This window comes from Ammospiza caudacuta, chromosome 3 (assembly GCF_027887145.1).
Source record: "Ammospiza caudacuta isolate bAmmCau1 chromosome 3, bAmmCau1.pri, whole genome shotgun sequence".
Classification (NCBI taxonomy): Eukaryota; Metazoa; Chordata; class Aves; order Passeriformes; family Passerellidae; genus Ammospiza; species Ammospiza caudacuta.
In genome coordinates this window covers 12230918-12247729 of record NC_080595.1, presented here as the reverse complement: position 1 = coordinate 12247729, position 16812 = coordinate 12230918, and the positions used below count along the sequence as shown (strand labels likewise).

Genomic DNA, 16812 nt, shown 5'->3' with positions numbered 1-16812 from the left:
TTTAAAACAACTGAGTGATAAAAGTAGATCCTGTGAGGGGGATGCTGTGTGTTAGGAAGGTCTGAGTTACATGGAAGAACCTGCAGCTTGCTTCAAAGTCTTGTTAAGAACTCCAGCCTCACTAAATACTTGTCTTTTCAAAAAATGATTGCTCCAATGACTCTTTCTGGTCAACCTAATTCAAAGAGCCACTTCTTGATGTGTTTAGATGGCCTCGTTCTTCAGCAACAACTTGGATCACTTCAGCACCTCTCTGAGCTACGGCCCCAAGGGAGGAGCAGAGTTCATCAGCCCTCTCTCAGCTGAGTGCATGCTGCAGTACAAGCAGAAGGCAGCTGCTTACGTGAGGTCCTTGAAGAAGGTTGGTTCAGCCAGTGTGCCTGCATAGAGGGAGCTCAGTTCTGCTGGTGGTTATGCCAAGCAGAACACAAACTAAGGGTTTGCAGGGTTTGGAATGGTAGAGATTGTCTGAACAAGAGGTTTTGGCTGAGGATATAGCAATAATGCTGAGGATAGCATTGCAATAATGCTGCTGAAAACTTTGGTGTGTAGTTGCCCTCACAACTGAGGGTATGTGCCACTTCTGGCATTACCCATTTCCACTAATCATTTCTGTGCCAAGACTCCAAGGAGAAAAGGGTGTCTGCTTATGTAAATTTTCTCATGTATTCACCTGGAATATGGAGTGAATGAAAACATGTTCTTACACTTGCATTCACTGGAAGACATAAAGGGAAAAAAAGGAGGTAAACTGGGGAAAATGTGCTGAACCAAAGGATTAAATGCTGTCAGATCTCCCTGTTGCCTCCATTAAAATTAACAATTAAGTGATGTGCTTATCAGTTGTCACTAAATCACTTTACTGCAATGTTTGTAAAGAGGACCTTAAGATGCCTTTGATCATTAATTAATACTCAGAGTTTTCTGAGCACTTTTTAATCAACTGTTCCTTTTGGGGCTATATTTCTTGAGAGCTCAAACTATTTTTTCTTTATACCTGGTAAACACTTGGAACATAGGGCTTTTCCCCTTTACTAAAGTAAGGAAAGTAGTAAGAAAAGAAAAGCAGAATGCATATTCTGATCTAACGTGTAACATGTTTTGAGAGGGTTTTTTTTGTTTTTCTGCAGCCTTGTGCAGATTCAGTGCCTTATGAAGAGGCTTTGGCAAATCGCAGAGTTCTCCTGAGTTCTACAGAAAGCAGGGAAGGTCTTGCACAACAGGTATTGTACTAACATGTAAGGCAGTGTATTTTGTAAAGGTGAACTTGTATCAAAGTATCCAATTTATGTCTGTGGTCATGTCTTGTAGAGTTTTGAAAGTTAAACCTTTGTCAGGCTGGGTTATCTGCAGGATGTACATGTAGGTAGATATAGGAGTCAGGATTATGTCATTGATACCTTAATTTGGAAATACAAGAAGTCAGGTAATCTTTAATAATTAAAATAAATGCAAAATAAAGACAGGAATAAGGCATACTAAAGGATTAATTTTTAATGATGTGTACTGATTTGAGTCCTCTTTTGGACTATGCAGGAATTATTTGCACTGGTTAAGGGCACTGATCTTTCATTGCAGTTAGAGTGATAGATTAGAGTTTCTATCTGCCAGTATGCATATATATACATATTTTTTTTTTCTGGAAGGTGAAGCAGGATGGGTAACATGGTATTTAAAAGGCCTACACAGTTTGTCTATTGCTTCATATGAATGAGAATAACTAATTAATACTGACACTTTATTAGCTTGCATTCTCAGCCTATGCTTGACTCATTGTTATTGGGCTGTTACAGAAGCAAATACTTTGGTAATTTTTTTCTTTTGTAGTTACCAATATTCTAAGTGTATTAGTAGGAGTGAAATGAATTTCAGCAGAAATGTGCAGTGATTAGATTAGATGTGTTCTGTTCCATAGTTGTTTTCTTACCTGGACAAAGTGGGTGGTTCTGTCTGTGTGAGGTGGGACAGCTGGGAGGAGACAGTTTGTCTTTCTAGCATAGGAAAAGCTAGTGATATTGCCAGGTACACATCTTTCAACTTTTTATAAAATTCTTCCCTGCTTTGGTTTTTCACCTACTACAATGTTGCCATTTTCATGCATGTGTCAAACTAATTAAATAATGTGGCCATTTTTGACAAAGAGCCACAGCTAAGCACGCAGCTCAGAACAGTGGTTGTTTACCTGCTGCACTTTGTTAGCTCACTTATGTAATGGTTTAAAATAATACTGCGCTCAAACATTTCCTGTGTGTGGGTTTTTTCCTCCCTGGGTTCAATAACCTGGACTGTAAACTTTCCCTCCTAAAGGTCCAGCAGAGTTTGGAGAAAATTGCAAAACTTGAACAAGAAAAAGAACACTGGATGTTGGAGGCTCAGCTAGCTAAAATTAAGCTAGAGAAAGAAAACCAAAAACTGAAGAACTCTCTCAGTGGACATTTAACTGAAACTATCCAGGAGCATTCAGTCCTGCCAAATACAGCAGAACAAAAGAAGGAAACCACAGAAAAGAGTCTGAGGGAACCTATTAAGAGCACCAGTCTGGTAAGTGACCTTTCCCTTCAATAGAGAAAAATCCACTTTCTTTAGTAGCAGTGCTGTTTGATCAGTGGAACACTAAAAATGAAAGCCTTTTGACTGTATTGAAAAGCATTCACTCTTGGGGTCCTTGTCTTTGCAAAGCTGCTTGCAAATTCTTTCTGCAGAGTTGGGCACTTCTTGGATTTTGAGACTTTGTTTGCTGTCTTTAGTATTGTGAAGATATTTTTGTAGTTCTGTCTATGTGTAACTGAGGGGGAAATAATAGGTGCTTAATCTCCTGATTTGTCTGTACTTAGGGAACTTTGCAAGTGCTGTGTATCTCAGGTTGGGCCTGTGTTTCCAATACTTTTATTCATCTCTAGGTATGTTAAAGCAAATGAAAGTAGGTAGGTAGTGATTGTCAATGGATTTGAAGACTTATTGGGGTCAATTTGAGTTCAGCAATTGCTTTTGGAAATGTAGCACGCATTCTTTCCTTGCTGTTCTGTGCTGGTAAATGGCTTTTTCCTGTTTACTAACATATTTTAAATGAATTGGCCTTTCCCCTGAATTCCACTTCTGAAGTGGCATAGTGGTATTAACAGGAATGTCATCTGTAAGAAATAATAAATCCACTCAGCATTCAATAGAATTATTTTTTTGTCCTCCCTGCTTTCCTGCTCCAAGATAAAAGTAACCAATGGGTGGTTTGAAAGCCCCAATTCTGAAGTACAATGGCATCTTAAGTTTTTGATCCCCTATTTGATTCCTTAGGAGTTTGAGGAACTTACTCATGGGTCAACATATTGTATGAATGTTCCCCTTAAACAGGAATCTCTAGTCCTGTTGAGATCAGGGGGAAAAAAGCCCCTTAGATTCTCTGGGAAGATATCCTTGCCTGAAACCAGGTATTGGCTTGCACTGCTCCTGTAGAGTTTTGTCAGTGCTTACTAGGCAGAGAGGAAAGGAAGGAATTTGGAAGGTATTCAAGAAATCCAGGTTGACTTTCCTTCCTCTTAAACATGACAGATAATGTTTCAGTGTGCTAACGTGGCTCTGAATTAGTTTCATATGATCAAGCAGTTGCATAACCATGGGAGCCCAGCTGCATCTTGTTGCTTTTATTGCCTTTTCCCTGTGTACCTCCTAAGACAAGAGAGATATTTTTGAGCTGGTGTCAGGTTTAATTCTGTTCAAGGCACTCATGTAACCACTCTTGTTTAATTTACAGGTGGAAGTACTTAAATTTGATTTCAGTTTGCATGGTTGCAAGATTGTTTAAATTCAAAGTCCTTCTAAGACTGAAACCAAAATGCAGCTATGTTTTCTATTTTTTTGCAGTTTCTCATTAAGTGTATTTTCTTCCTTGTTCTAGATTGGAATGTTGACTGTAACTACTGATAATGAAAAGGTAATCTGTTTTAAACATTATTAAAGTCCATCTGTTAAATACTTCAATTCTGATTCTGCTAAACTTATTCCACAGGTCTAATTACCAAGAATACTCCTGTATAATGGCACAAGTTGACCACATAGTCTTTATATACTAAATGGTCAAATTTCTGAAATCCACCTGTTCTTTAATTTTCTTTTTCAGTTAGTGAACTGTTATTTGGCCCTTGTGAGCCTTTTGGAGCAGTGTGAACTGGAGTCAGGGTCTGCTCTCTGTAATTTGAGGAAGGCACTGGTCATTGTGGGAATCTATAAAATCAGAGGGTTTTGGGAAAGCTGCAAAAGGCAAGGCCTCAGAGACAGCAGAACTGTGATTAGAGCTAAGCAGTAGCCATAGGATAGGTCAGCAGAAAAATTATGTAAAAAGTAGAAAAGCAAGGACAAATAGAACAATGGTCTGTGTATTAACACTTGGCTAGAATAACTCCCTAAGCTACAGAAAAGTTTATCTAGTGAGATATTAGGGAGTTCTAAGCTTAATAATGGAGCTCTGTGCATTGTGTTTAAGGCTTACAAGTAAGTATTGTATTCAAAATAAGCAGGCATTGTTTTACCCAAAGGCACATGTGCTTATAGTGGTTGGAGAGAACTCCTGTCAATACGCTCTTGCTTTGTGTGATGGGTCAAAAAACTTATAAAATAAGTTCTTGGTCTGCTGCCTGGGATGTGAGCTGCTGGCATCTTCCCATTGTCATCACCATGTAATGAGGCTGATGCTGGAAAATAAACCAGCTCAAGGCGCGTTCCTGGCAGTCCCATCCTGTTGGTGATGTTTACAGGGACCCTGGCTGGCGATGGCCTGGCTGTGCCTCTGGAGCCCCAACTGTATCCCAAGCCTCCACTCTTAACCCTGGGGGAAGGGCTCAAGCATAAAACACCCCTATCTGCAGTTGCAAAGCACAGGTCACACTGAAACAAAGCTTGAACCAGCCCTCAGGGTAAATGTTAACCCTTCATTTAGCCCTGCTATAATGTAACACTTGCTGCAGCAGGAACTGCTGAGAGTAAGGTTCACTGCTTTCCCTTTTCTGATATCACAGGGAGCTGATGTGTACCTTAGTGCACTCCTCCTTCTGAAAGTGTGATTGAAAAGGGGTAGGGGGCTAGATAGTAACTGATACAAGTCCTTAGAGGCTTCTGCACAGTGCTGAACTTGAAGGTAATGACAGATCATGTGAAAGCTGACTCCAGTGGGTTAGTCTGTAAACTTCTGATTTGTTGGTTTTTTTAATTTTTTATTTTCTTTTTTAATTTCAAATGTCTAAAACTTCTGGAACATGCAACATTAGTAATGGTTATGATTTTTGTATGCTTCTGAAATACAGTTATGTGAAGGAATTCTTCCTTGTTGGGAAGAGACTGTAAGTTTTCATGTAGGTGAAAGCTGTTCACTTCTGGATTTTCATCTTCATCAGACACTTGATATATTAAAGCAAGTTAAATTCTTACCTCTTCAGTCAGCTCCTTGTCCTGTAAGGAAATCTGACATTGAGTCCCCATCAGAGTGACAAATTGCAGTGTGGCCTGCTGTAATTCGTCTGTTGTCTTTGTGGAATTTGATACTTTTTGATCAAGTATCATCTCTATCTTTTTGATAGAGCAGCTAGGGCTCAGAAGGAAAGAATTAAAAAAGTCTATATAGAGGCAATGTTGTGATTTGGGTATTCAGTCTACTAAACATCAATGTTGTTTGGTTGAACTTTTCCTTGCCAGGCTCCAGATGTTGAGTCTCGTGAAGACCTGATAAAAACTCACTACATGGCCAGGATAGCAGAGCTGACCTCTCACCTGCAGCTTGCTGACAGCAAATCAGTGCACTTCCATGCTGAGGTGAGCATGCAGGCAAGGACAGTAAATCTCTTTTTGAACTTCCAACAGGCAAGTGCTGTGATAGTGAGTTTCAATACATGGAGCATAATGTTTTATAATAATCTGTTCCTGGAATATTTTTGATTGTGGTCTGGCACGCATAAAAACGGATACTATAAAAGAACTTTTTATGTTTAATAAATCCTTTGGTAGCCTTGTCTTGGCTGTATTAAGTAGTATAATGTGTGTCATGTATAGATTTGTTCACATAAGCTGAAGCAGCTGGCTTTAGTTACCATGGAAGTTTTGACTTAATTTTATAGTGATGCTGATGTCATTCAAAAATATTTGAGTGTATTATGAAGTGATGGAAACAGCTCTCCTGAGAAAATTGGCTCTTAGGCAGAAGTTATACTGCAAGAATGAACAAGATGATGCATTGTATCTATGGTTTCCTTTTCATTTCAAGTCATGAGGGACTTTTCTTGAAAGTAGTTGCTGTTTTGATTTGTGTAATAAATGATACGGAATATACTAAAGCTCCAGGTTAACAGAGCAAATCCTCTTAAATGTTATTTTTTTAATTGAAGATGACATAGTATGGATGAATCATCTTTTCTGTGATATTTGAGCCTTGTGTGAAGTGAGTTGTTTGCATTGCTTTTTACTTATGAGAAGTTTTGTAGCAGTTACATGAAAAATACAATATTTAGAGGATTGGCAATATGGTAGCTCTGTAAAATGAAACATTTCATGTTAACTATTCCATTACCTCTGCATTTAAAAATGTGCACAAGCTCTTGAGTTTCTTGAAATCCAAGTATCACAGATGGAAAAGTCCAAAGCAGGCACTTAAGGATGCCACCAGGCAGTACTGAGGAAGTGACTTTTGTCCCTTGTACCCTCCCTGTCCTGTTCTTGGTAGTGTCGAGCACTTGCCAAAAGACTTTCTCTGGCAGAGAAGTCCAAGGAATCACTCACAGAAGAGTTGAAGCTCGCCAGTCAAAACATCACCAGATTACAGGCAAGTAAATTTTTCTGTAATGTAGTAGATGCACTTTGTAATCATGTGTAAGGGGAAGTTAGAGCAGAAAAATTACAACCATCTAGCCTGGCTATGCCATTCCTAGGTCCTGTGTAGTGGAATACAAAATCCAGTGGTATGTGGAGAAGAGCCTTGAATAATACACTTTAAATCCCAGGTATAAAGTTGAAGTGGAACATGCTTCCAAGAGAAAGTAATATTGCCAACTTGCGTGTTTTAGCCCATTTGATGTCAAGGATTTTCAAGAAAATGAGAGAGTTGTAATGCCAAAAGGGGTGGTGGTTTGACTGATTCCAGATGAAGTAAGGAATTGTTAATCCTTTCTTGCACCTGGGTCTGAAAGTTTTAAAAAATGCCAGGTTGATTTGGATTTTTTTAATATAGGTACCTTAATATTAAGCAAAGATAGTTATGGGTTAATCTTTAAGAAGCTGTTGTTAACAAAAATCAACTCTTATGCCATCCTGTGAGTCTCCTCTCCCTTTGTCCTTCTCCTCCACACAACTGAGAAAGAAGCCAGTAATACAATAAAGTATAAATAAATACACAATTCATAAATTCCTTCGTGTTTTCTTTACACTTAGTTCATATTATTATTGCTCATCTGTCTGTGATGGTGAGTACCAAAATTGCTCCATACAGGCTGTGGATATAATGTTAGAAGCTTTGAGCTGTTGTGCCTGTGAACAATCCTTTTTAAACACTTTCTTGATTTGTTCCTTTAAGAAATTCCACAATAGATGTTGAACTCAGCATGAGATGTTAATTTTCAACTGCATTTTAAACTTCCTAGGAAAAGATAGCAGGCACACACCATTTATATGTTTAGTAGTCTGCATAGTACTGAGTAATACTGAGGTTGGAAGGGTCCTCTGAAGGTGATTTATCCCCTCCTTTGTCAGAGCAGAGAGTTCAGATCAAGCTGTGCAGCTGGGTATTTCCTATACAGCCATGCTGGTCTGCTGCCACAGTCACTCCATGACTTAGGCATTGCATTGCTCCTTGTTCTGTCCTTGATCATTCAGCTTTCCTGGGCCCCTGTAACTTCCAGGGCAGTTTTACCTGGGACCTTGCCAAGCAGAAAGAAGTCAGAATCTACTCCTCTAGGTCTAGGAGTCTAAGGTTGCTGTAATTCTGCTATTCATCTTGCTTCCCTCAGGATCCTGAATGCCACTAACTCAGCCAAGGCTGCCATTGGCTTTCACATCCCTGAGCAGCTTTCCCTTATTTGTGAGTAACAGGTCCAGCAGGGAGCATCTCTTGGTCCCACTGATCACTGCTATCAGGAATTTCTATGCCACACTCAAGACAACTCCTCAGTTGCTTGTGTTCCACCTTGCTGCCCTTCCAGGACGTGTCAGATAATTAAAATCCCTAATGAGGATCAGGGTCTGTCAGTGGGAGATTTTTATCTGCTTGCAGCAGATGCCTGTCATATCACCCTGTTGCTCTCCTACTGATCAGATTTATTAGTCTTCAAGCCACTTCTTCACACAGAGCATAATTTCTTCCCTTCTGTCCTCCCTGAAGTGTGTTTATCCCTTCATTGCTGTGTTCTAGCCATGCACACTATCCCCCCATGTCTCTATAATCCCAGAGACATCATAACTCTCTCTAGCTCCATGTGGAGTGGTGCTTCCTTCAGCTTTGGATGTGTGTGCAGGCCATGTTTTAACCCCACAAACATTACTTGTTTCCTGGCTGGAAGCAGTGGTGGAAAACTTAGCTGTTACCCTTTTTTGTAAGCCATAAAAAGTGGGGGGAAAAATCTAAAGGAAACAACACAAAAATAAAGGGAACAAACCATGCATGGGACTTCAGGTGAAAGAAAAGTAGCTGCTGACTTCCTTTCATAAAACAGGGTTTTTTTTAGCTGAATTGCACACACTCAGCATCAAAAGTGGAGCTGACTAAGTGGAGGTGGAAGTGTGCTGCTTTGCCAGGTATCACTAACACTGAGCCAGGGCCTCTGGTTGTTTCATTTTCCCTTAGGATGAATTGATGACGACAAAGAGGAGCTATGAGGACCAGCTGAGCATGATGAGTGACCACCTGTGCAGCATGAATGAAACCTTGACTAAGCAAAGGGAAGAGATTGACACCCTAAAGCTGACCAGTAAGGTGAGCTGGCAGTGCAGCTGGGGTGGGAGGGTTACATTTGGTGTTCCTGCAGCACTGCCCTTGGACAAAACAGCTCACAAGCTGTAATTCTTGTAATTCTGTAAGCTCTGAACCAGTTGGAAGGAAAACTCCAAACTTGTTCCTTCAACTTTCAGTGAAGAAAACAATTCTTGCTAAACATGCATGTGGGAAAGAACAAGTTCTTCATGTCACTGCTTCACATCAGGTTCTCAAAGTGTACTCTCTGATGGCAGATCACACCATTTTTTTGTTTAAATGTGGTGAAAATGGAGCTATTTGTAAACTCAGCTGTTGAGGCTGGGTGGTTATGATGTAGTTCTGGGTGGAAGTGTCCTTTCTGCACTCCTTTGGGTTGCAGCATGCTCTGTCCTTGGCAGCTGGTCTCTTTCTCTGTTTTATTTCCACATTCTAGCTCATCTGTCCCTTGTGCAGGAATGAAAAAGTTGCCACTTGTATTCTTCTGTGAGCTTGAAATGCACACTTAAATTCTTTACCAGGCAAGGAGTCTACCCACTTGTAAAAAAATCAGAAACAGATTTTTTTACTTATCTAATGATGAAAAATACAGAAGTCTGCTTTTTTGAGCAGCCAGTGATTAAACCATGGTATATCCTATTCTGATACTTCTAGGGAGGAACAGATGTTGTGAAGGCCTTTTCACTTGTCTGACTGTGAAACAAATAAATTATTATCATTATTCTCCTTATTTTTGGGATGCATGGAAGCAGGTACCACTGAAGGATTAATAAAGTAAAAATAATAAATAAATTCCATGTTCTGATTAAAGATCCTATTATGGTGATTTTTATTTTTTAGAGTAAACTTTTCCCCCTGCTTTTCTTCAGATTTCTGAGTGTTTTAACTTGGCTTTGTATTCTTTAAAATGACTTTGTGGTGTAAAAGCCATTGTGTTTGCAGAAGGAAGCTCTTGGCTGCATACTGACCGTGGCACTCAGTGCTTTTATAAAATGTTTTCTGGAATTTCTCACTTGCCATAACTGTAAGAATTGAAGTGGTACTCTGTCTGTAAGGACCTCAGCACAGAAGCCACACAGGTTTTCAGATGTTAACAAATGTAGAAGGGAATACATTCACTTGGAATCCAGTTGGAATCCAAGTGATGCAGTTAAAGCCCTTATCACTTGGAGAGAGTTGTTGGTTAGATTCAAAACAAATGTTATCTTCAGGAAATAGGAAGACTGAGAATTGCCAGCAAGTAACTATTGCACAAAACTTTATTTTAAGCTCCACATTTCCTTTGTGGAATTACTGAAGGTCAAGTGTGAGTTGGCTAACTGTGGAACAAACTCTGTTCTGAGCTAGGAATAATCTGTACAACCTGAATTAAAATAAAATTCATTTTGGAAAAAACTCCATATGGTGGGGGTTTTTTAATGTGATACAATTATTCTGTAAGAAGTTATTTGGAGTAGCACATGAAGGAGGGTTGTGATTTCACTTGCCTTCACTGCCCTTACAGAATTAAGTGTATTAATACAATTGAATGTCTTGGGATGTCCCTCAAATGCTTTGTCACAGGTTTCAGTTGTAGTAAGGCACTGTGGTGCTTGTTTGAGATATCTGGTACTTGCCTCTGTTGTGCTTATAGAAACAGAGGAATTTTCAGAGCAAATGGTTGCAATCTGTCAAACTTAGGAGTCTGTGGAGTGTTTATTTTCAGTCTGACTGTACCTTGCTTGCTGTAGGCATAAATTATTAGACATCACATTTTGCATGTTACCTGTCTGGACTCCCTTGCCTGAATGATAATGTTCTCTTTGCTTGTTTCTTGTTGCAGGGAAATTCTAAAAAGAACAAAAATCGATAGTTTACAGCTGAGTCTTTGGAAGCTGCTGCTGCACAGGATGCAGAGAGTGACCATTCATTATCCAGTTCCTGTTTGTTCCAGGAAGCTGAGGCTGGTTTTGGGTCTAGTAAAAACTGAATTGGTGCTGTAAATGGCTTGAAAATATTTAGAACTTGTTACAGATAAAACAGAACTTAATGTTGGCTCTAAACCAGGAAATACACACTCTGTGGACAATTTATATAGTAATTACCTTCAGTTTTTACTGTGCACTTTTTAAAACCAGGTTTTGATTTCATGTAACAACTTCAGGTTTTGTATATTTTCAAATATGTTTCTGCATTAACAAATTTGGATTGGTGCAGTAGGTGTCTGTTTTTGAGTTCTCCATTTAATGGTCAGCACATGTACATTCCATTACTTGTTAATAACAGTTTAAAAATGAGTTTGGAGACTTTTTTTGGCCATGCAAGCTGTGCAGTTACTGTAAATGTATTCCTCCTGTTCTCAGCCCTCTAGAATTAATTGAAATTGTGGCTTGAAATGATTTTTACAAATTCACCAAGTAAATGGGATCATTGTTAGACTGCAACAGTGGAAACCTTTCCTGCTTGTATTTGGCACTTTGGATTTGGAGGTGAAGAGCACAATTTGGCTGAGTTGGGCTACTTCAGTGAAATTGCTTTAAGGCATTTCTGTAACATTTTGTTTACACACGTATGTATATATATATACATATTGGTTGAAATAGCTGTTTAAGGCTAGAGGAAACTGTGATTGTCATTTGCCCCAAAAGAGTGAAACAATGTGCGTAGAATAGATCAGCTTACTGTGCTCTCTTACAGTAAAGAAGAATATGAAATATGTAGAAGATTTAAGCACTGAACTTGCAAAAGGTCTTCATGGAATTGAGTTGTGATGGATTCACTGGGGGGATGCACATGGCTTTTCCTGTGTTTTCAGAAATTTGTGAACTTTAGGCCTCTCCTAAGTTGTTTTCTTTCTTTTTTCCAAGTGAAGTTTAATATCACAAAGTTTCACAGCATTGATTGTTGGGGGTGGGGTTTGTTGGTTTTGGGTTGGGTTTTTGTTTGGCTGGTTTTTTGGTTGTGTTTTTTTGGTGGGGTTTTTTTGGGGTTTTTTTGGTTGGTGTTTTTTTGTTTTTGGTTTTTTTTTTTTTTTTTTTTGGTGATTTTCTGGGTTTTTTTTGTTTTTGGTTTTTTTTTTTAATCAGATGCTGTGCTGCTCCACACTTTTTACACCAGTCTTCTGTTCCATAATTTCCATTATGGCACTTATTTGTCCCACAGGGGTTTACTCTGATATCAGATGTGCTGAAATGTATTATCAGTATGTAATAATAAAATCAACCACATGAAACCAGCTTGACTTTTTCCTTCCTTCTGGCTCTGCCCAGGCTGCAGAGTGTGACATTGTGGTGGGGGTTCCAGATGTTGCTGGTGGGATACCTTACACCAGTCTAGGTGCTCTCAGTGCTTCTCTTTGTTCTGATAGCTTTCCCTTTCAGAAATGCAAAATAGAAGTGGTGGAGATGGGGAGAGCCTGCAGGGTTTCCTATTGATGTTGAATTAAGAACTCTGTGCTGGTGATAATGAGGGTTGGGAACTGTTGGCTTTCTCTCCAGCTGTTTTATGGAAGCAGATACAGCTTCAACTGTTTCATTTAGGGTTGGGAAGCTAATTGCTTTCTTCCAATTCTTTTGATGCTGCCTTTTCTGAGAACTTCCATCTTGCACTGAAGGTACTAATCCAGTTATTTTAATTCTCTGAATCAAATGTCTGAACTGACACTACTTTTACTGATACTACTTTTCATAGGTTGCTGCCTTTAGAAAAAGATTTTGCTTAGACCATTTTTTTACATGTCTGAATAAAAATAGTGTGTGTTTAAAATTTGCATTAAAAAATCAAATGCATGTTCAGAGTATACCCCAATATCCAAGCTGGAATTCATGTAGAATGTATAGGCATTTAGGTACAATTCCAATGTACATCAGTTATCAGCATTTTTTCTTTGCAGTGTTACTTGGGAATGTATTTGGGTGTCCCCCTCACCAAACAATAACCATGCTCAAGAAGAGACAGTTCTGATCACTTCAGCTGCCTTCAGTTTTTCAAGGAAATGTTTTCAGTAAGTTCCAGACAACTGCAAACTATCAATACCCAACTATCAATAAAATCTGGCAAAAGAAATTTAAATCAGTGTTTTGGATACTGCTGTAGTAGTGTTTGTAAGGGGCCACAGGATATTACATTGAACTCAGTGGCATTAGAAACTGGATCAAGTGGAAATACAAACTCCTTGTGCTTATTATCTGCTAACCAGGTGATGCTGAATCTTCCCCAATGTCTCAAAAGCTGTTAAATGCTAAAATGGCTACTGCACAAGGCTTTGCTATTAAAAAAACTGAAGACTTTTTTCAACATTGCGGCCAAAAATTCATCTTTGAGGCAAAGTTTTCCAGAAAAATTATTTTGAACTACAATATACCTTATTATATATATATAACAATATACAAAACCATGTACAATGGTATTTGCAGGGCATCATGGAATGTGCAAAATCTGGGTAAGGAAATTTTATTAATGGAATTAATCTTCAGAAATGTCCAGTGTGAATGTTTGCCTTTGAGGTGGTTAATTGGGGAAACCAGTGAGAAAGTGTTGTAAAGTGTAAAAACCTTCAGCACAATACAGTGTAAAACCAGGGGTAAAGAAAAGCCTGAAGTTATCTTTTTTAAGGACAGTTCACTATGACATACAAGTTTTAAAGCATTTTTTGAGTGCTTAATTAATTTCTCCATAGTGTTGAGTGCCTCATGAATAATCTCTCGTTCTCAGACTGAAGTGGCTAATTCAGAAAAACACTATTTTAATGGTTTTAATTGGATTTTCAGAAAAATCTTCGAGCTTTGTTTTAAAACTATACTAACATGTTCAATGTTTTCAAAATGTTCAGCTGTCCTAGGTTTCTGAAAGCACATCCCCAGCAACTATTCTGGGTGTTCAAAATAAATATTTGCTGTAGTCAGACATTAATTTGCTTCAAGATTGCCTTCTTAGGAACCACTGCTTCATCAGTCTGAAACTGCCCAAGAAGCACCAAATCCATTGTCTGTTTTAAAAGGCCTTGAGCTCCTGGAGGTCAGAGGCTTCCCTGCCTTGAAAGCTTAACTTCTAAAACAGGAATCTTAGGCTGGTGTCATAAGCTGTGCTAGAGTGCTGCATCTCTTTGCTGTTTGAACAATGATTATTTTGAATTATACATATACAGGGATGTATATGCTACATCTCTGATTTAAACAGCAGTCAGCTGAAGTGTTGGTTCAAAGTTGGTGGTGTTTGTCATGTCTCTTGTTAATCCCTTCAGCTTCATTCTGATCCAGTTCAATGTTTCATGGCATGATGAAATGTGCCAGATCCTCGCCATGCATGTGAAATATCCAGGCTGGAACAGTTTGCTTTCCTACCTTTGGCCGTTTATATGGTTATTTTCCCTTTTTCCCAAGCCAGCTTTATTTTTAATTTGTATTTATAATCCTGCTGCTCCACCTGCCCTCCCTTCCTTTGCTGGCAGATGAAGTTTTGGTGTGAAGGGCTTTGGCCCAGCATGTTTCCTAGGTGCTGACTTCACTGTTCAACAGTGCTCCAAAAACCAGATTTGCTCCCACGTGCAAGGCATCACTTGCAAACAGGAAAGGAAATAAACTTTGTATCCACATACTGCCTATCAGGACAAGGGAAAAGTTATTTACTGGCTTGGCTGAGCAGTGTCAAGGCTGTGGGGTTTTAATTTTAATAGTGTGAATCCTATGATATATTAAACTTTGCAGAACCATCTGGCCCTGTAAATTGGGCAAACCTGTTGTTTAATACAGTCTGTATGTAAGGTAATTTGAGAGCACTATCGTAGCAACAGGAGGGTCATAATAAAAACAAAGCTTAGTGCGGTAAAAAATTGTAATTGCTGCCAGAGGTCTGATTACTTCCTCCCGCAAAGGCTGGATGCTGCTCTAAGAATGCTTGTTGTGTCTTACTCTGCCTTTTCTGCCTCTGTCACTACCTGCAGTATTGCTTGATTTCAATCCATGTTTGTTTACAGAGGGCATTTTTGCCTAAATTCCTGAATATTTCTTTTAATCACAGAGTTTAAAACTTCCTTTCAGTGCAGTTGTGCCAGCCTGGTTCCAGAGGGGGTCAGGGAAGAGCTTTGGGGGCCTTTGTAAGGCAGGGCTGGGCTGTGAGCTGCAGCACATGGAAACTGGCCTGGGGCAGCTCTCATTGTGTGCCCTGCTGGGTGTGCAGGCAGCTTTAGGCACGTCAGTGCTCACTCAGAATCACCCAGCTCCTTACAGAGGCAAATACTCCAATTGCTGCAGTGCTGAGCTGCAAAAAAACCCAACTGTGTGATTCTCCTTGAGTTTAATTTGCAGGGCAAGACACCCCACTGACAGCCCCAAAAAAATTCTGGTTCTAAACCTCTTACATGGAAATTGCAGAGATAGCAGTAGAGAGCAAAATTTATTTGTTTTAGCACTGATTCACCCTGTGAGTCCAAAGCTTTCTAAGCTGATGAGGTCTCAACTAATGAAGAACCCTTTGAAGCCCAGGGCTGGTGTCAAAGCTGTAGTTACAGTCTCCCTTAAACAACACAGCTTTGTCCTGAGAAGAGTTAAACCCACAAAGCTCAGGAGTCCAGGTCATTTCCAGTTGTTTTAGGCACTAGGGATTCTTTCATGAATTTCCTTGGCATCTGGTTAATGGTGGCATGTAGCTTGCTGCAGGCTCTGTCAAGTCCTTCGCTTCTGAATTGAGTGTGAGAACACCTTACACTGCCCCACCCTCCCCTTTCAACACCTTACACTGCCCCACCCTCCCCTTTCAACACCTTACACTGCCCCACACTCCCCTTTCAACAATTTACACTGCCCCACACTCCCCTTTCAACAATTTACACTGCCCCACACTCCCCCTTCTGCCCCCTCATCTGCTCTCCCTTGCAGCTTCAGCTTTCTTTTCTCTTGCATTTAAAAGCCTTCAGTTTGGGTTTGGATAGTGAATGCAGAGCACTGTATCCAAGAAAGATTGTTTTAATGAAGTTATGAGGTTGAAAAGGTCTGAACTGAGAATTTCAGTGCAGTTTCATTAAGTGCAGCCCTTGGCACAGGGAACAGCTGAAATCCTGGAACTGGTGCTGCTCCTCTTCTGTGCTCAGTGACTTCCAAATTGTCTGTAGCATGTGCAGTGCAGGGCTGGACAGAAAATATGAACCTGGAGAGGGGACAATCATCTTGACCAAAAGTTTCTTTTGAAATCTGGAAAGTCTGGTTTATTTTTAGTCCAAACAAGCAGGCAAGAACAAGTTTCTCTTAGATTATTGATCTAGCCCATAAGGTCAAGAATATTTGAAGCCAATTTCTCACAAAAAGGACAGCAATATGCTAAATTTCTATAACCAATTTATATGTAACAAACATACATCATTTAAATAGTGAATATAATAAACTGGTACGGTTTTATTAGCAATTTTATTCAGTGAAAGATGGATTCACTTAACCCGAGGAGAATTTGACTTTTCAAAACAAAATACATCTTTGTTAAGATGAACTTTTGCAGAAATTTCTTGCTAAAAAAAAAAGCAAAGCAGTAGAGGAAAGAGTTACAAATAAGTCTAGAAACAACTGTTTTTCTGTCTCTATTTACAAATATTTGGTTCTAGCCAGATATGAACTGACAGGTTTCACTTTTGATAAAATAGTCCTAGACAGTAAACATTTGATAAACAGGCAATACACTGCAAATCATGTTAAGATCAATTTAAATATAGTCAGCAATGTAAACTGAATTTGTTGGTGTTGTAAAATGTTGAATGAGCTTTATAATTGCCTCTAGCAACATATAATACTGTATCTTTATGTGAAATGCTCTTCAAATTGTATTTACAGTAGAAATAACTTTTAATAGTTGTAATTTGTTCTGCATATACTATTCATCAAAGTCAAATTTTTTTAAGGAATTTA

General features: G+C 39.2%; 1 protein-coding gene across 1 annotated transcript in view; it reads left to right on the top strand.

The window, feature by feature from the left end:
• Positions 1-11845, top strand: part of PPP1R21 (protein phosphatase 1 regulatory subunit 21) — a 31507-nt gene extending 19662 nt beyond the window's left edge. Inside the window, exons 15-22 of the mRNA XM_058801887.1 lie at positions 209-361; positions 1131-1223; positions 2308-2541; positions 3893-3928; positions 5683-5799; positions 6704-6802; positions 8816-8944; positions 10764-11845. Of these exons, the coding sequence (XP_058657870.1) occupies positions 209-361; positions 1131-1223; positions 2308-2541; positions 3893-3928; positions 5683-5799; positions 6704-6802; positions 8816-8944; positions 10764-10793 (891 nt within the window). The 3' untranslated portion in view covers positions 10794-11845. The remainder of the gene's footprint in view (positions 1-208; positions 362-1130; positions 1224-2307; positions 2542-3892; positions 3929-5682; positions 5800-6703; positions 6803-8815; positions 8945-10763) is intronic.
• The last annotated feature ends 4967 nt before the right edge of the window (positions 11846-16812 follow it).